This window comes from Nerophis ophidion, linkage group LG24 (genome assembly GCF_033978795.1).
Source record: "Nerophis ophidion isolate RoL-2023_Sa linkage group LG24, RoL_Noph_v1.0, whole genome shotgun sequence".
NCBI lineage: Eukaryota > Metazoa > Chordata > Actinopteri > Syngnathiformes > Syngnathidae > Nerophis > Nerophis ophidion.
In genome coordinates this window covers 38,493,745-38,513,955 of record NC_084634.1, presented here as the reverse complement: position 1 = coordinate 38,513,955, position 20,211 = coordinate 38,493,745, and the positions used below count along the sequence as shown (strand labels likewise).

The 20,211-nt window shown below is 39.8% G+C and overlaps 1 protein-coding gene across 3 annotated transcripts in view; it reads left to right on the top strand.

Annotated features, from left to right (window-relative positions):
- Window positions 1-20,211, top strand: part of prkg3 (protein kinase cGMP-dependent 3) — a 65,067-nt gene that overhangs the window by 12,275 nt on the left and 32,581 nt on the right. For all 3 annotated transcript variants that reach the window (XM_061885998.1, XM_061886000.1, XM_061885999.1), the window contains 3 exons: window positions 17,772-17,849; window positions 17,922-17,984; window positions 18,043-18,169. In XM_061885998.1, coding sequence (XP_061741982.1) covers window positions 17,774-17,849; window positions 17,922-17,984; window positions 18,043-18,169 — 266 coding nt within the window. In that variant the 5' untranslated portion in view covers window positions 17,772-17,773. The remainder of the gene's footprint in view (window positions 1-17,771; window positions 17,850-17,921; window positions 17,985-18,042; window positions 18,170-20,211) is intronic.

The following is a 20,211-nucleotide window of genomic DNA, read 5'->3' as shown; positions in this document are numbered from 1 at the left end:
TTTCTCCCGCTACTTATTGTGGATAATCGCCACTTTCAATCTGAAAAGTCAATGGAAAAACTCTAATAATCCACAAAGTAAAAGTTCTTGATGCGTACAATCGCAAATAACTTCCACCTTGCAGTATAAAAATTACATGAAATTAGTGAAGTTGTCATGTTGTGTAAATGGTAAATAAAAACAGAATACAATGATATGCAAATCTGTTTCAAATTATATTCAATTGAAGAGACTGCAAAGACAAATTATTTAACGTTCGTACTGGAAAACTTTGTTTTGCTATTATTAAGTCTTTTGGAATTTGATGCCTGCAAAATATTTCCAAAAAGCTGGCACAAGGGGCAAAAAAGACTGAGAATTTTGAAGAATGTTCATCAACCACTTATTTGGAACATCCCACAGGTGAACGTCAACCATGAATTGATTAACGTGGACCCCGACTTAAACAAATTGAAAAACTTATTCGGGTGTTACCATTTAGTGGTCAATTGTACGGAATATGTACTGAACTGGGACGGCGTGGCGCAGTGGGAGAGTGGCCGTGCGCAACCCGAGGGTCACTGGTTCAAATCCCACCTAGAACCAACCTCGTCACGTCCGTTGTGTCCTGAGCAAGACACTTCACCCTTGCTCCTGATGGGTGCTGGTTGGCGCCTTGCATGGCAGCTCCCTCCATCAGTGTGTGAATGTGTGTGTAAATGGGTAAATGTGGAAGTAGTGTCAAAGCGCTTTGAGTACCTTGAAGGTAGAAAAGCGCTATACAAGTACAACCTATTTATCATTTATTTAACTGTGCAATCTACTAATAAAAGTATCAATCAATCAAAACCGACTAAGTGTAAATATGATGGTGCCATGATTGGATATAAAAGCAGCTTCCATGAAATGCTCAGTCATTCACAAACAAGGACGGGGCGAGGGTCACCACTTTGTGAACAAATGAGAAAATTGTCCCAACAGTTTAAGAACAACATTTCTCAACGAGCTATTGCAAGGAATTTAGGGATGTCACCATCTACAGTCCGTAATATCATCAAAAGGTTTAGAGAATCTGGAGAAATCACTGCACGTAACCTTCGATCCATCAGGTGGTACTACATCAAAAAGTGACATCAGTGTGTAAAGAATATCACCACATGGGCTCAGGAACACTTCAGAATTCCACTGTTAGTAACTATAGTCGGTCGCTACATCTGTAAGTGCAAGTTAAAACTCTACTATATAAAGCGAAAGCCATTTATCAACAACACCCAGAAATGCCGCCAGCTTTGCTGGGCCTGAGATCATCTAAGATGGGCTAAAGCAAAGTGGAAAATTGTTCTGTGGTCTGACGACTCCACATTTCAAGTTGTTTTTGGAAACTGTGGATGTCGTGTCCTCCGGACCAAAGAGTAAAAGAACCATCCGGATTGTTCTAGGCGCAAAGTTCAAAAGCCAGCATCTGTGATGGAATGGGGGTGTATTAGTGCCCATTACATGGGTAAGTTACACATCTATGAAGGCACCATTAATGCTGAAAGGTACATACAGGTTTTGGAGCAACATATGTTGCCATCCAAGCAACGTTATCATGGACGCCCCTGCTTATTTCAGCAAGACAATGCTAAGCCACGTGTTACAACAGCGTGGCTTCGTAGTAAAAGAGTGTGGGTAATAGACTTGCCTGACGGTAGTCCAGACCTGTCTCCCATGGAAAATGTGTGGCGCATTATGAAGCCTAAAATACCACAACGGAGACCCCGGACTGTTGAACAACTTAAGCTGTACATCAAGCAAGAATGGGAAAGAATTCCACCTGAAAAGCTTAAAAAATGTGTCTCCCCAGTTCCAAAACCTTTACTGAATGTTGTTAAAAGGAAAGGCCATGTAACACAGTGGTAAAAATGCCCCTGTGACAACTTTTTTGCAATGTGTTGCTGCCATTAAATGCTAAGTTAACGATCGTTTGCGAAACAAAATTAAATTTCTCAGCTGGAACCTTAAATATCTTGTCTCTGCAGTCTTTTCAATTGAATATAAGGAAAAAGATTTGCAAATCATTGTATTCTCTTTTTATTTAGTATTTACACAACCTGACAACTTCACTGGTTTTGGGTTTTGCACAAAGATAAAGTGCCTCGTGAGTACAATTGCTAATGCACAAGCTCATCTGCGTGCACAATGTACAGTAGATAAGCCATAATGTTGTTTTCCTCTCGCCATTTATTAAAAATAACTGCCACCCAGCATAATAAAACTAATAGACCCAAAATACTCCACATAGTTAAAGGCCTGCACTACGCTTGCTTAATCATATAATTAATGCACTTGCTCCCAAACCCGCCATTTAATAATATTGAAACATGTAATGTTTTCAATGTAGGTGTAAAAATAATGTATTTATATTTCTTTTGTATTTTGTCATTCTCTTGTTTTGTTTGCATGGCTCAAAATAAACCATTCATTCATTCATATTCACGATAACCACCACCATGAATAATGGAAGTATAACCATCATAAATTAAAATCCAAAAAGTCAAAGTATTTGTCAGTCCGAGCGCTCACACAGATACATGCGTCCGCGCTCCGCAAGTGTCATACAATCAAGGAGATTGCTTCTCCACCCAGTTATTAATAATAACCACCACCTGGCCTAATAGACAATGAAGAGAAATACTCAAAATAATCCCCAACATAGACCAGTCATAGTGATTGCTCCTCCTGACAGTTATTGCATATTCGGCCGGTTTCTTGCAAACTCATACATATTCAATAGTTGTTAAAAATAATTGCCACTTTTCACATTAAAAATGTATTTAAAAAGGCACATGAAATAAGCCTCAAAACTCGTGGGGCGCTTGTTCATGCATGGACACATGTACAGTAAGTGCATAACGCAGACAAATCAAATGCCATTACTCCGTCTGCCAGTTATTCATGATAACTGACGCCTTGCATAATTAAACTACATTGTAGGCTTGTTCATACACACGTTTATTAATGTGCATGACATAAACACATCTTATAAATAATGTGTGAATCATGCATACAGGCCAGTTATTAATAACCGCCACCTTGGATAGTAGAAGTGAATAAAAAAGATTTAAACTAAGCCACACATATACTGTTGATCAGTGGTTCTTAACCTTGTTGGAGGTACTGAACCCCGCCAGTTTCATATGCGCATTCACCGAACCCTTCTTTAGTGAAAAATCAAATGTTTTATTTTCTTAATTCAATCTTGATTTACAAATATTGATCATGAAATGATGTTATATTAAAGACATACTAAAGAGGTATGTTTTACGAACAGAAAGTTACAGGAATGTGCACTTGATCCCATGTTTACATCTCATTGTGCAAAATGTGAATGTTTTAGAGGGCACTACATGCGATATCGGAAAGCGGTACAAATTATTTCCAAAGCAGGACCCCCACCCAGACAGACAATGCTAGTACACAGCTAATGAAAAACAAAATGTTATATTCGAAAAAAATCCCATGGATATGACTGCTGTCATTTGATTACAATAATAAAACATTTAACTTGGTATTTAGTCAGGTTTGGGACCGGTGTGCTGCTGGTGTGCACATCTGACGTCGCTCACATGTCCACCACTGAATGCTCAAGTAGTTTTTGCGTTTGCTCATGCATATGGAAAATTAGAGGGAACATTGTTTTGGGGTATCCGTATGTGGAGGGAGGTGTGGCCAGCACGCCTGCAGGAGCAAAGGTCACCGCCTCTGTCTATGGTACTGAGGACGAGCACCATCTGATGGGGACGGGGCTTGTGCTGACGGCGAGACACAGCTGACAGTGAGCGGCCGAGAGCAGGGAGGAGAGAGGATACGGACGTGACTGAAAAGTCACGTTCTGCGTGAGAAATACTTTGAGAAAATCTATAAGCATTAAAAATGTTAAAAACTGCACGCTTGGCTCCTGTTAAATGTATGTCAGTGCGACCGCTAGGAAGCAACGCCCACACCATAATATGCGGATAGGAAGAAGTTTTTATTTACACGATGAGTCGGGTGTGTCCCGAACCCCTGAGGCTGACCTGCCGAACCCCTAGGGTTTGATCGAACCCAGGTTAAGAACCACTGCTGTAGGTCAAGGGTGTCAAACTAAGTTTAGCTCAGGGGCCACATGGAGGAACATGTATTTACTTTCGACCCAGAACTTTTGCTCACATTTTCAGCAGAGCCATAATAAATTCATCAAAGAAGCAAACTTCAGGAATGTTTTTTGTGACCAACAAGTATGTGCTCTAATCATTGTATCACAAAAAAATAAGAGTTGTAGAAATGATTGGAAACCCAAGACAGTCGTGACATCATGTTCTTTAAAAGTGTATGTAAACTTTTGACCACGACTTTATGTAGCATTATATACAACAAAACTTAAAATGTGGACTCCTTTCTTTCATCACACATGGAGTTAGGAGGAGATACTCATTATTTCAGCAAATCTGTGTTCCCAGTAATTATGTGCCCAGTTATAATTAAAACATGAACTGTACAGATTATCAAAAGTCTTTATTTGGGTGTAAATGTCCCAGGTTACATTACCAACAACATCTTTGACAATCAAGGCATGAAGCTGTACGCTTTTGCAGAACGGACTCTGATATTAACAAAAGAAACAATAATGTAATACAAAATTATGTCTGTCTGGAAATAAATAAAATTAAACAATCCATGTTTTATGTACTATCACTAATTAGCAGCATACAGTCTTGCTCATAAGTTTACATACCCTGGGAGAATTTATGATTTATTGGCCATTCTTCAGAGAATATGAATAACACAGCAAACTTTCTTTCACTCATGCTTAATGGTTGTGTGAAGCTATTTATTAGACTTAGACTAGACTTACACTTCCTTTTTATTGTCATTCAAATATGAACTTTACAGCACAGATAAGAACAAAATTTCATTGCATAAACTCCTGGTGCTGCAGGATTAAAAAAAAGCAATAAGGTGCATATATATAATTAAATAAATATATATAAATATACATATGAAATAAATAAATACATAGGTTACTGTACAGATAGATAGATATATATATATATATATATATATATATATATATATATATATATATATATATATATATATATTGCAGTTTTTCACAAGCGTCCACGTTTACGGATGTATGTTATATTGTCTTTTTTTATTCCAGCGTGTTAATCCATTTTGGGGGGAGTTGAAGGGATAATTTAGTTATGAGTTCAAGAGTCTTCACGGTGGCAGAGGGGTTAGTGCGTCTGCCTCACAATACGAAGTTCCTGCAGTCCTGGGTTCAAATCCAGGCTCGGGATCTTTGTGTGGAGTTTGCATGTTCTCCCCGTGAATGCGTGGGCTTCCTCCCACTTCCAAAGACATGCACCTGGGGATAGGTTGATTGGCAACACTAAATTGGCCCTAGTGTGTGATGTGAGTGTGAATGTTGTATGTCTATCTGTGTTGGCCCTGCGATGAGGTGGCGACTTGTCCAGGGTGTACCCCGCCTTCCGCCCGATTGTAGCTGAGACAGGCGCCAGCGCCCCCCGCGACCCCAAAGGGGAATAAGCGGTAGGAAATGGATGGATGGAGTTCAAGAGTCTTACGGCCTGAGGGAAGAAGCTGTTACAGAACCTGAAGGTTCTGCTTCGGAGGCTCCGCAACTTCTTTCTAGAGTCCAGCAGTGAAAACAGTCCTTGGTATTATTGGCAAACAACAGTGTTTACTCTTTTTAAATCAAAATGACAAAAGAAAGTACCCAAATGACCCAGATCCAGAAGAAAGCCATTTCTGCGCAAATGTTACAAATTATCCCGCTTACATTACGCCAAAGAGCACTGAGTCAAGCCTCTAAACTTCTGGAACAAAGTCATTTGGAGTGATGAGACCAAAATTGAACTTTTTGGCCACTCCACCATGCAGCCCATTTTTCTTCAAGTGCCTCCTTATTGTGCATCTTAAAAGAGCCGCACCACAATTTTTACAGAGAGTCCTGTATTTCAGCTGAAGTTATTTGTGGATTTTTCTTTGCATCTCAATTTTCCTGGAAGTTGTGGCTGAAATATTTGCTGGTCTACCTGAATCCCTCATTTTCTACTTCTTAATCAGCATTTGAACACTGCTAATTGGCATTCTCAATTCCTTGGGTATCTTTTTATGCCCCTTTCCTTTTTTATGCAGTTCAATTACCTTTTCTTGCAGATAGTTTGACAATTATTTTGCCTTCCCCATGACTCAGAATCCAGAAACATTTGTGCAGCACTGGATGAAAGATGCAGTGGTCTGTCAGAAGCCCAGAAACTCACCGACCTTTTATACACACACATTAATTACAAACAAACAGGTCACAGACGAGGATTGGAACCTTGATTAGCCATTGAAACTCGTTTGTGTCAACTTTGGTGCATGTTATCAGATCAAAGTCACTGGGGTATGTAAACTTTTGATCAGTGTCATTTGGGTACTTTCTTTTGTCATTTTGATTTAAAAAGAGTAAAAACAGTTGTTTGCCAATAAATAGCTTCACGCAACCACTAAGCATGAGTGGAAGAAGTTTTTTTTGTGTTATTCATATTCTCTGAAGAATGGCCAAGAAATCATAAATTCTCCCAGGGCATGTAAACTTATGAGCACAACTGTAAGTACGTTGAGTCCAAACACGTAAGTCCTGCGCGGTCTCACGGCAGGAAATACCAAGAATCGCTATTGCGACATCTGGTGGCCGCATTCAGAACTGCCGTTTCTTTCATTAAAAAATTACAGTTACTGTATTTTCCGCACTATAAGGCGCACCTTCAATGGATGGCCTATTTTAAAACTTTGTTTATTTATAAAGCGCACCGCATTATAAGACGCATAGAATAGATGCTACATTACAGGCTGGGGTTATTTTATGCATCCTTTAGATGGAGCTGCGCTAAAGGGAATGTCAACAAAACAGGTCAGTCAAACTTTATGAATGGATTACAAACCAGCGTTCTGGTGACAAAACAAGATTATTTTAGTCAAAGTCACACCGATTTAACAAGACAAGTCTACTGTGCTATTTTTCTGAGAAATAAACTTGAATGATATAAAAATTTGCCTCACGACTTGATATGGAAAAATGTTTTTCTTCCTGGAGATAAACCATTTGAGAAGCACTCAACTCACTCACTGCTTACTCCAAATCATCATTGATGCAGAACCAGCAGACAATCACCAACATTATGTTTCATGTTCATTGGAAATTCCCCCGACAGCTGGTACAGCAAGTTAATATGTTTGTCTTGATACAAGGAATAACGTTAGCTAACTTAGCATGAACTTAAGACAATGATGTTGCCTAGCTAGCTAGGACTTCACTTACATCTCTCATTCCTCGCTGTTTCTTCACTGCTGCGGGCGAATAACTTTCATAAATCCATCTAGGAGTTACAGTTTGAGTCAAGTCAAAATCAAAATAATATAATAAATTGTTGTTGGCTATCGTTACCTACCTCAGCAGTGATTCACATCCTCTCTTTCTCTCTCTCAACTGAAGTCTCGATCCACACGTGAATAAATTACCATATTAATTAGCCATGTGCTCATTGTTACGTGGAGTGAATACAGTAGCAATCGATTACCATACTTAGTAGTATGTGCGCTGTTGTCTATGTTATGTAGACTTAGAACTCTGAAGCGTTTTTTCTTATTGGTGAAATTTTTACTGGGGCACTGCAGATCAACACTGGGGCACGTGCCCCAGTGAAATCTGTCTGGTGACGCCACTGGTTCTGACAATTCCGTTCACTCCCAAAATGAATAAACAGCTGTTTTATTATTTTCCCCGATTCAATAAACAGGTAAAAAACAGTCTGATACTGTTACGGCAAATCAAACGTTAGTGCAATCACAATATAGTAACACTGGAAATAGTGCGAAGCAATAATAAATCAATAACTCAACGTTGCTCCAACGATAATGTCACACAACACACAAAATAAACATGTAAAGCTCACTTTATTAAGTTATTCCTCATCCACCAATCCCTCATTCTTCTTCTTCCGTCTCGTCGAAGTCATTAAAAGAGTCCGCGTCGCTGCTGTTAATGTTAAATTCTTTCGCTGCTGCTCTATTCCCGTCTTCTACTGTGTGACTGATCACCTTCAGTTTAAACTCTGCGTCGTAAGCGTGTCTCTTAATAGGAGCCATTTTGGGCTCTTTACATAAACACACAGAAACGGCACGCCTCCCGCAGTCATATATCCCAGCATGCACCGCGCGCTTCTTCTACAGGGGAAAATGAAGTCGGCGGCTGCTTACTGTAGAAGAAGCGCATTTCTTCTTCTACGGGGGAAAATGAAGTCGCTTACCGTAGTTGTGAGACCTGTTGTGGCTCAATATTAGTCCATATATAAGGCGCATCGGATTATTAAGCGCACTGTCAGCTTTTGAGAAAATTTGAGGTTTTTAGGTGTGCCTTATAGTGCGGAAATTACAGTAATTTGAATACGTAGCAAATTCATCTCGCGAGCCGGATAAAACCTTATGCTTGACACCCCTGCTGTAGGTAATACATGGTTGTATAATGAAGTGATGGCATAAAAGCAAAGCATGAATGCTGCGGAGCAACGTGAATTAAAGTTAAGTTAAAGTACCAATGATTGTCACGCACACACCATCCATCCATCCATTTACTACCGCTTGTCCGTTTCGGGGTCGCGGGGGGTGCTGGAGCCTAATCTCCCACCTCATCGCAGGGCCAACACAGTAGGCGAAATTATTCTCTGCATTTGACCCATCACCCTTGATCACCCGCCTGGTAGGTGAGGGGAGCAGTGGGCAGCAGCGGTGGCCGCGCCCGGGAATCATTTTTGGTGATTTAACCCTCAATTCCAACCCTTGATGCAGAGTGCCAAGCAGGGAGGTAATGGCTCCCATTCTTATAGTCTTTGGGATGACTCAGCCGGGGTTTGAACTCACAACCTACTGCGGCCCAATGGAGGGGAACGTACTGTACATACTGTATTTCTTATGAACATTTCACTAAAGTTTTTGCTGAAGACTTATCTGCCCTACCTGCCTTTTTGTGTGCGTGTACAAATTCCTACAACGCTCACAAACTCTGTGTGTGTGTGTGTGTGTGTGTGTGTGTGTGTGTGTGTGTGTGTGTGTGTGACCACCGAGGGTCACTTTGACCTCCCTGAATGTTCTTGGAAGTCGTAATGATCCATGTAAAATGTTGCATTTCACTGTCATAACTCTGCTTTTATGTTGTTGGGAAACGTTTTTATTGTGTTTGCACGCTGTTTTGCTTTAAAGGCGCACTTTGTAATTTTTTTGAATGCCCAGAAATAACGCCGTGTTGGGGGCACACTGGCTTGTAATAAGGAGCTACTGCATTTACGTCATTGCCATGGCAACCACACAAATCCACTGCTTTAGTGCTCTGGTGTTGTCAGGCCGGCCAGGACACCTGTCATGCTGTGTTGGCTGTAGCGTCAGTGCTGGGGTTAGCACACATGATGTTGAAAAACAGACAAGTTATTTTTGTTAGCGTTAAGCCTAATAGTAGCTTTATATAATAAACAATGTGAAGCGCCAGAGCACGCACACTAAAAAATGTTGGGTTATTTTATTAACCCAATTTATGAGTTGCTAGTGTTGGAGTTAATTTTATGAAGAGGGACCCATTTTTGGGGTTGTAAGGCTATTTTAACTAAATGAACTAAACTAAAGTTTTTAATTTTATTTTATTAAAGTTACTTTTTTCTTGAAAGGAATTTTATTATGAATTAATCTCATTGACATAATTTAATATCACACATTTTAATGTACATGACAATATTTGAGCTTGCTGTAAAGGACTGCTGTGACCATACATGGCAATTCTTGTAAAAAAATAAAAATAAAAGAAAAATGTCCCTCATATCTTACGTTTGAGTATATTTTAATGGAATAAAAATAATTTTGATTGGTAGTTGGGAGGGAGTTGGACAAACCAGCAGTAAAATGTTTAATTTTGAACCAACTATTGTGGGGGTACCTAAACTACGGTCTGCGGGAAGTCCCAAGTTAAAATAAAAACAAGTTATTTTATTTTATTTTTTATTTTTATTTTTTTAAATCCGTCCTTTTTAATCCATTTTACTCTTGTTACTCTGTGTCTTCTAGCCGCTCAGGCAAATCATATTGTAGAAAAAAAAATGCATTTTCTCATCGATAACGTCAATTAGTGCGTGAGAAATATATATATATTATAAAAACAGTACCATTTATTATATTTTCCTTTGTTTGTTTTTTTATTGTAGCAACATGGTGGTTAATGTTTTGGCGACTCGTGCATGCGTGTGCATGTTTTTATATATATATATATATATATATATATATATATATATATATATATATATATATATATATATATATATAAACCCTGTTTCCATATGAGTTGGGAAATTGTGTTGGATGTAAATATAAACGGAATGCAATGATTTGCAAATCCTTTTCAACCCATATTCAATATCGGACAAAAAAAAAATCTGTCTGACGATGCAAAAAATGCAAAGCCTTACATAAGTGTTATAATGAAGGAGACACATGATGTGTCTTTACTAGCTATATTAGCCTACTATCAAAATAACTTTAAAAGTCTTAAGTGTTATAATGAAGGCAACACATGATGTAAGTGTCTATATTAGTTATAAAAGCCTACTATCAAAATGAATTTAAAAGTCATAGAAGTGTTATAATAAAGGCAACACATGATGAGTCTATATTAGTTATATTAGCCTACTATCAAAATGACTTTTTAAAGTCTTATATAAGTGTTATAATAAAGGCAACACATGATGAGTCTATATTAGTTATATTAGCCTACTATCAAAATGACTTTTTAAAGTCTTATATAAGTGTTATAATGAAGGCAACACATGATGTGTCTATACTAGCTATATTAGCCTACTATCAAAATGACTTTAAAAGTCTTATATAATTGTTGTAATGAAGGCAACACATGATGTCTATACTAGCTATATTAGCCTACTATCAAAATGACTTTTTAAAGTCTTATATAAATGTTATAATAAAGGCAACACATGATGTGTCTATATTAGCCTACTATCAAAATGACTTTTTAAAGTCTTATATAAGTGTTATAATGAAGGCAACACATGTGTCTATATTAGCCTACTATCAAAATGACTTTTTAAAGTCTTATATAAGTGTTATAATGAAGGCAACACATGATGTGTCTATATTAGCCTACTATCAAAATGACTAAAAGTCTTATATAAGTGTTATGATGAAGGCAACACATGATGTGTCTATACTAGCTATATTAGCCTACTATCAAAATGACATTAAAAGTCTTATATAAGTGTTATAATGAAGGCAACACAAGATGTGTCAATACTAGCTATATTAGCCACCTTTTTAAAATGACTTTAAAAGTCTTATATAAGTGTTATAATGAAGGCAACACATGATGTGTCTATATTAGCCTACTATCAAAATGACTTTAAAAGTATTATATAAGTGTTATAATGAAGGCAACACATGATGTAAGTATCTATACTAGCTATATTAGCCTACTATCAAAATGAGTTTAAAAGTCTTATAGAAGTGTTATAATGAAGGCAACACATGATGTAAGTGTCTATACTAGCTATATTAGCCTACTATCAAAATGACATTAAAAGTCTTCTATAAGTGTTATAATGAAGGCAACACAAGATGTGTCTATACTAGCTATATTAGCCTACTATCAAAATGACTTTTTAAAGTCTTATATAAATGTTATAATAAAGGCAACACATGATGTGTCTATATTAGCCTACTATCAAAATGACTTTTTAAAGTCTTATATAAGTGTTATAATGAAGGCAACACATGTGTCTATATTAGCCTACTATCAAAATGACAAAGTCTTATATAAGTGTTATGATGAAGGCAACACATGGTGTCTATACTAGCTATATTAGCCTACTATCAAAATGAGTTTAAAAGTCTTATATAAGTGTTATAATGAAGGCAACACATGATGTGTCTATACTAGCTATATTAGCCTACTATCAAAATGACATTAAAAGTCTTATATAAGTGTTATAATGAAGGCAACACAAGATGTGTCAATACTAGCTATATTAGCCACCTTTTTAAAATGACTTTAAAAGTCTTATATAAGTGTTATAATGAAGGCAACACATGATGTGTCTGTATTAGCCTACTATCAAAATGACTTTAAAAGTCTTATATAAATGTTATAATGAAGTGAAGTGAATTGTATTTATATAGCGCTTTTCTCTAGTGACTCAAAGCGCTTTACATAGTGAAACCCAATATCTAAGTTACATTTGAACCAGTGTGGGTGGCACTGGGAGCAGGTGGGTAAAGTGTCTTGCCCAAGGACACAACAGCAGTGACTAGGATGGCGGAAGCGGGAATCGAACCTGCAACCCTCAAGTTGCTGGCACGGCTGCTCTACCAACCGAGCTATACCGCCCCTATATTAGCCTACTATCAAAATGAGTTTAAAAGTCTTATATAAGTGTTATAATGAAGGCAACACATGTCTATACTAGCTATATTAGCCTACTATCAAAATGACATTAAAAGTATTATATAATTGTTATAATGAAGGCAACACACGTGTCTATACTAGCTATTTTAGCCTACTATCAAAATAACTATAAAAGTCTTAAGTGTTATAATGAAGGCAACACAAGATGTGTCTATATTAGCCTACTATCAAAATGACTTTAAAAGTATTATATAAGTGTTATAATGAAGGCAACACATGATGTAAGTATCTATACTAGCTATATTAGCCTACTATCAAAATGAGTTTAAAAGTCTTATAGAAGTGTTATAATGAAGGCAACACATGATGTAAGTGTCTATACTAGCTATATTAGCCTACTATCAAAATGACATTAAAAGTCTTCTATAAGTGTTATAATGAAGGCAACACAAGATGTGTCTATACTAGCTATATTAGCCTACTATCAAAATGACTTTAAAAGTCTTATATAAGTGTTATAATGAAGGCAACACATGATGTGTCTATACTAGCTATATTAGCCTACTATCAAAATGACTTTAAAAGTCTTATATAAGTGTTATAATGAAGGCAACACATGATGTGTCTATACTAGCTATATTAGCCTACTATCAAAATGACATTAAAAGTCTTATATAATTGTTATAATGAAGGCAACACAAGATGTCAATACTAGCTATATTAGCCTACTTTTAAAATGACTTTAAAAGTCTTACATAAGTGTTATAATGAAGGCAACACATGATGTAAGTGTCTATATTAGCCTACTATCAAAATGACTTTAAACGTCTTATATAAATTCTATAACAAAGGCAACACATGATGTGTCTATATTAGCCTACTTTCAAAATGATTTTAAAAGTCTTATATAAGTGTTATAATGAAGGCAACACAAGATGTGTCAATACTAGCTATATTAGCCTACTATCAAAATTACTTTAAGTCTTATATAAGTGTTATAATGAAGGCAACACATGATGTGTCTATATTAGCCTACTATCAAAATGACTTTAAACATCTTATATAAATGTTATAATGAAGACAACACATGATGTGTCTATATTAGCCTACTATCAAAATGATTTTAAAAGTCTTATATAAGTGTTATAACGAAGGCAACACATGATGTGTCTATATTAGCCTACTATCAAAATGACTTTAAACGTCTTATATAAGTGTTATAACGAAGGCAACACATGTTGTGTCTATATTAGTCTACTATCAGAGGGTGTGATAACTCCTGGAAATGACTAGCTTAGAATGGCCAAAGGTAAAGGTTTCTGTGTTCAAATTGAAGTAAAAGGAAAGTACAAATAAAACGAGCTCAAATATATCTAAAATCCGAGGCATAATGATGCATTATGTACATACAGCTAGCATAAATAGCTTGTTAGCATTGATTAGCTCGCAGTCATGCAATGACCAAATGTGTCTGATTAGCACTCCATACAAGTCAATGACGTCAACAAAGCTTACCTTTGTGGATTCACGCACAGCACAAAATGTTTGATGGACAAATAGAGAAAAAGGATTGGCAAAAAACACATCTTTGCGACGATCCGTGACCTGGATCATACTTTATTTACGTTTTTGATTCACTTGTTTAACTTTGCTTTCATGGGTGCTGATTATTTTCACCTGCCTCTGATTAGCTTTCCCGTGCTACAGGCACGCGTGATTGGTTTATTTTGTATTTTGCACTTTTATGAAGAATAAATCATTCTTCTTACCTGCAACGACATCCTCGGTTTGAATCCAACATCAGGGCAAGGAAAAAACTCAACCCAATGGGACAATGAGAAACCTTGGAAAATACCGCATATGTGGGGACCCTCCCCACCCCCCCTCTAGAACCCCTTTCTTAAAGTATAATACCCAGGGTTCTCTGTGGTTACCCAACTTTTCCTTACTGTGTCTAACAGTGTGCTTAACGTCAGGGCAATAATAGAGGGCGAGGCGATGGTAATCATGGCACCTGGTGTGATGTGCATGCTTATCATAGGCAAACAGTTTGTCTAACTTCACTGTATCAGACGTGTGTGTGATGTGTTTGTATTTCATTCTAAAGTGTGTGTCAGCGACAACAGTATGGAGAAAATGAAGATTAGAAGTTGTGTGTGCAAACAAAGTTGGGTTTGTTCCTTGCTGGCAGAAACGTGTTGTCGTGGCACACTTACATGACCACGTAGGCTCGTGCCCGAATGTTGGCATCAGCCTTCAGGAATTAAAGCCACTTATTAGCTGGCAGTCTGACTGCACCCTGTCGACTGTCAATGGCCTGTCTGCATTATTCAGCGCGGGCTCTTGCTGTGCCTGGCGAAGAAGCCACCTTACACAAACCCCGTTTCCATATGAGTTGGGAAATTATGTTAGATGTCAATATAAACGGAATACAATGATTTGCAAATAATTTTCAACCCATATTCAGTTGAATATGCTACAAAGACAATATATTTGATGTTCAAACTGATAAACGTTTTTTTTTTTTGCAAATCATTAACTTTAGGATTTGATGCCAGCAACACGTGACAAATAAGTTGGGAAATATGGCAATAAATACTAATAAAGTTGAGGAAAGCTCATCAAACACTTATTTAGAACATCCCACAGGTGTGCAGGCTAATTGGGAACAGGTGGGTGCCATGATTGGGTATAAAAACAGCTTCCCAAAAAATGCTCAGTCTTTCACAAGAAAGGATGGGGCGAGGTACACCCCTTTGTCCACAACTGTGTGAGCAAATAGTCAAACAGTTTAAAAACGACGTTTCTCAAAGTGCAATTGCAAGAAATTTAGGGATTTCAACATCTACGGTCCATAATATAATCAAAAGGTTCAGAGAATCTGGAGAAATCACTCAACGTAAGCGGCATGGCCGGAAACCAACATTGAATGACTGTGACCTTCGATCCCTCAGACGGCACTGTATCAAAAACCGACATCAATCTATAAAAGATATCACCACATGAGCTCAGGAAACCACTGTCACTAAATCTAGTTGGTCGCTACATCTGTAAGTGCAAGTTAATGCTCTACTATGCAAAGCGAAAGTCATTTATCAACAACATTCAGAAACGCCGCTGTCTTCTGTGGGCCCGAGATGATCTAGGATGGACTGATGGAAAGTGGAAAAGGGTTCCGTGGTCTGACGAGTCCACATTTCAAATTGTTTTTGGAAATATTCGACATCGTGTCATCCGGACCAAAGGGGAAGCGAACCATCCAGACTGTTATCGACACAAAGTTCAAAAGCCAGCATCTGTGATGGTATGGGGGTGCATTAGTGCCCAAGGCATGGGTAACTTACACATCTGTGAAGGCACCATTAATGCTGAAAGGTACATACAGGTTTTGAAACAACATATGCTGCCATCTAAGCGCCGTCTTTTTCATGGACGCCCCTGCTTATTTCAGCAAGTCAATACCAAGCCACATTCAGCACGTGTTACAACAACGTGGCTTTGTAAAAAAAAGAGTGCGGATACTTTCCTGGCCCGCCTGCAGTCCAGACCTGTCTCCCATGGAAAATGTGTGGCGCATTATGAAGCGTAAAATATGACAGCGGAGACCCCGGACTGTTGAACGACTGAAGCTCTACATAAAACAAGAATGGGAAAGAATTCCACCTTCAAAGCTTCAACAATTAGTTTCCTCAGTTCCCAAACGTTTATTGATTGTTGTTAAAAGAAAAGGTGATGTAACACAGTGGTGAACATGCCCTTTCCCAACTACTTTGGCACATGTTGCAGCAATGAAATTCTAAGTTAATTATTATTTGTAACAAAAAAAATGAAGTGTATGAGTTTGAACATCAAATATCTTGTCTTTGTAGTGCATTTAATTAAATATGGGTTGAAAAGGATTTGCAAATCATTGTATTCCGTTTAGGTAAGGTTTATTCAGGTGTACTGGAGAGGAGACTACGCCAGATAGTCGAACCTCGGATTCAGGAGGAACAGTGTGTTTTTCGTCCTGGTCGTGGAACTGTGGACCAGCTCTATACTCTCGGCAGGGTTCTTGAGGGTGCATGGGAGTTTGCCCAACCAGTCTACATGTGTTTTGTGGACTTGGAGAAGGCATTCAACCGTGTCCCTCGGGAAGTCCTGTGGGGAGTGCTCAGAGAGTATGGGGTACCGGACTGTCTTATTATGGCAGTCCGATCCCTGTACGATCAGTGTCAGAGCTTGGTCCGCATTGCTGGCAGTAAGTCGGACACGTTTCCAGTGAGGGTTGGACTCCGCCAAGGTTGCCCTTTGTCACCGATTCTGTTCATAACTTTCATGGACAGAATTTCTAGGCGCAGTCAAGGCATTGAGGGGTTCCGGTTTGGTGGCCGCGGGATTAGGTCTCTGCTTTTTGCAGACGATGTGGTCCTGTTGGCTTCATCTGGCCGGGATCTTCAGCTCTCACTGGATCGGTTCGCAGCCGAGTGTGAAGCGACCGGAATGAGAATCAGCACCTCCAAATCAGAGTCCATGGTTCTCTCCCGGAAAAGGGTGGAGTGCCATCTCCGGGTTGGGGAGGAGACCCTGCCCCAAGTGGAGGAGTTCAAGTACCTAGGAGTCTTGTTCACGAGTGGGGGAAGAGTGGATCGTGAGATTGACAGGCGGATCGGTGCGGCGTCTTCAGTAATGCGGACGTTGTATTGATCCGTTGTGGTGAAGAAGGAGCTGAGCCGGAAGGCAAAGCTTTCAATTTACCGGTCGATCTACGTTCCCATCCTCACCTATGGTCATGAGCTTTGGGTCATGACCGAAAGGATAAGATCACGGGTACAAGCGGCCGAAATGAGTTTCCTCCGCCGTGTGGCGGGGCTCTCCCTTAGAGATAGGGTGAGAAGCTCTGTCATCCGGGAGGAACTCAAAGTAAAGCCGCTGCTCCTCCACATCGAGAGGAGCCAGATGAGGTGGTTCGGGCATCTGGTCAGGATGCCACCCGAACGCCTCCCGAGGGAGGTGTTTAGGGCACGTCCAACCGGTAGGAGGCCACGGGGAAGACCCAGGACACGTTGGGAAGACTATGTCTCCCGGCTGGCCTGGGAACGCCTCGGGATCCCCCGGGAAGAGCTAGACGAAGTGGCTGGGGAGAGGGAAGTCTGGGCTTCCCTGCTTAGGCTGCTGCCCCCGCGACCCGACCTCGGATAAGCGGAAGAAGATGGATGGATGGATGTATTCCGTTTATATTTACATCCAACACCATTTCCCAACTCCTATGGATACAGGGTTTGTACATAAACAAGCTTTCTTACATTTTCCCCTATCCATGCAGTGATGGAGGAGCTCCGGCAGCAGCTGGAGAAGCAATGTCTCATCAACCAGGAGCTGCAGAGGCAGAATAAAGACTTGGGTGGGTAGAAGAGCCGGGGTGAGGTCCACGCACACGCCAGTCCCCAAGTCATGGGCTAACTTGTCTTCACAGAGCAACGTCTGCAGGAGAAAGAGAAACTTCTCCAGGAGCTCCACAGTCAATATCACAATCTGGGTAAGAGAGAGGCGGTCATCATTTTTACTCGGAACAACAATAACACAGTGATTTGCAGAGTTTCCGCCTCAGCGGGACAACGACGTCGAACCGGAGGTCAGGAAGAGTCGCGCTGCTGTCATCGCACCAGAACCCCTCCCAGAGACGGTGGACATCAGGAAGTCCCGGGTGAAGAAAACTTCCAGGTCAGTCCGATAATCTCAAAAAGGTTAAACGTCTGAATACGGACTAGACCGTTTTAAATCTGCAATATTTGATCATAAATTTGACCGGCGTGGCGCGGTTGGGAGAGTGGCCGTGCCAGCAACCGGAGGATTCCTGGTTCAATCCCCACCCCCTACCGACATCGTCATGTCCGTTGTGTCCTTGACAGAGGTGGGTAGAGTAGCCAGAAATTGTACTCAAGTTAGAGTACCGTTACTTTAGCGATTTATTACTCAAGTAAAAGTAAGGAGTAGTCACCCAAATATTTACTTGAGAAAAAGTATGTTGTGAAAAAACTACTCAAGTACTGAGTAACTGATGAGTAACCTGTTCGTTTAATGATGACGGCAACAAATAATGCACAAAAAAATAAGAATAGCTACGAACAAATTCAGAGCCAGCAATATTTCTTAAGAAACTAAAACAGGGGTCTCAAACCCAATTTACCTGGGGGCCACTGGATGCAGAAACTGGGTGAGGCTGGGGCACAAGAAAAAATTTCTTTAAAAAATCTAACATGCACTTTATAATTACTTCACCTTCTTTAAATGGCATTCCCGCCCTAGCAACATACTTGCCAACTCTCGCGGTCTTTACGGGAAACACACGAATATCAGTGCCCGTACCGATAATTTCCTTGGGCGATCATTCTCCCGGTTTTCACCCGGACAATAAAAATTAGGGCATGCTGAGATGGCAGTGCCTTTAGCGTCCTCTATAACCTGCCGTTTCGTCCGCCTCTCCAGCGTGCCGGCCCAGTCACATTTTCGACATCTTCGACACTGGGGGGTGGGGGGCTGTATGTTGTAGCCTGGAAGAGTTAGGTCTGCATGGGAGTCTGGGTATTTGTTCTGTTGTGTTTATTTTGTGTTACGGTGCGGATGGTCTCCCAAAATGTTTTTTCTCATTCTTGTTTGGTGTGGGTTCACAGTGTGGTGCATATTTGTAACAGTGTCGAAGTTGTTTATACGGCCACTTTCAGTGTGACCTGTGTGGCTGTTGACCAACTATGTCTTGCAGTCGCTTATTGTGTCTACTGCAGCCATTTACAACATGTGGCTGGGCTTGCACGCAGTTTGTCAGGTTGTAGAGGGCTTTCAAGGCAGTGCCTCCACGGTACCACCATAGTAATGTTGTATGGGTAAAATTCGAGAGAATGGTTACCCCTGGAGGGGCACTGACAATTGGGAGTCTCCTGGGAAAATCGAAGGTATACAACTATAACATTGTAAAGCGCCATTCGTATTAACCTTGCGGGCCGCACCAATATTAGCTTTTCATATTAAGGTGCGGGCCGCAAAATATCGTCTCACGGGCCGCAATTGGCCTGCGGGACGTGTGTTTGAGACCGATGAACTAAAACAATATATCAGGATCAAAAATCAGAAATACTTTTAATTTAAAAATGTTGTTAATACAATATTAACACATTAAAATACAAATAATGAAGGCAAATTGAGCCACAATAACGTAACAGCACCATAGGCTCAGTAGACAGAGATTTACAAAGGAAAATAACAAGTTAGCCTTTACGCAAATCATGAAGTCTGATAGGTGTGGGCTGCACCTGGGAACACATGTGCACTTCTGATTGCTGTTTGTATGCATGCGTGAGTGTGTGTGTCTCTGTCTGTCTATGAGGCTGTACTACCTTAATAAATTATTCCGAAACTACGTACATTTGACAGTGATTCATAGCAGGGAAGCTAATAGCCCGCGGTGACAGCCATAGTATTTACTAACGTAACTTACCGCGATGTGCTTCCTCAAATTTGACGTTGAGTTCAAGGCCTACTGAAATGAGATGTTCTTATTTAAACGGGGATAGCAGGTCCATTCTATGTGTCATACTTGACATCCATTGCTTTCCTCCTCTCTAAGGTTCTCATAGTCATCATTGTCACCGACGTCCCACTGGGTCATTATTGTCACCGATGTCCCACTGGGTGTGAGTTTTCCTTGCCCTTATGTGGGCCTACCGAGGATGTCGTGGTGGTCTGTGCAGCCCTTTGAGACATTAGTG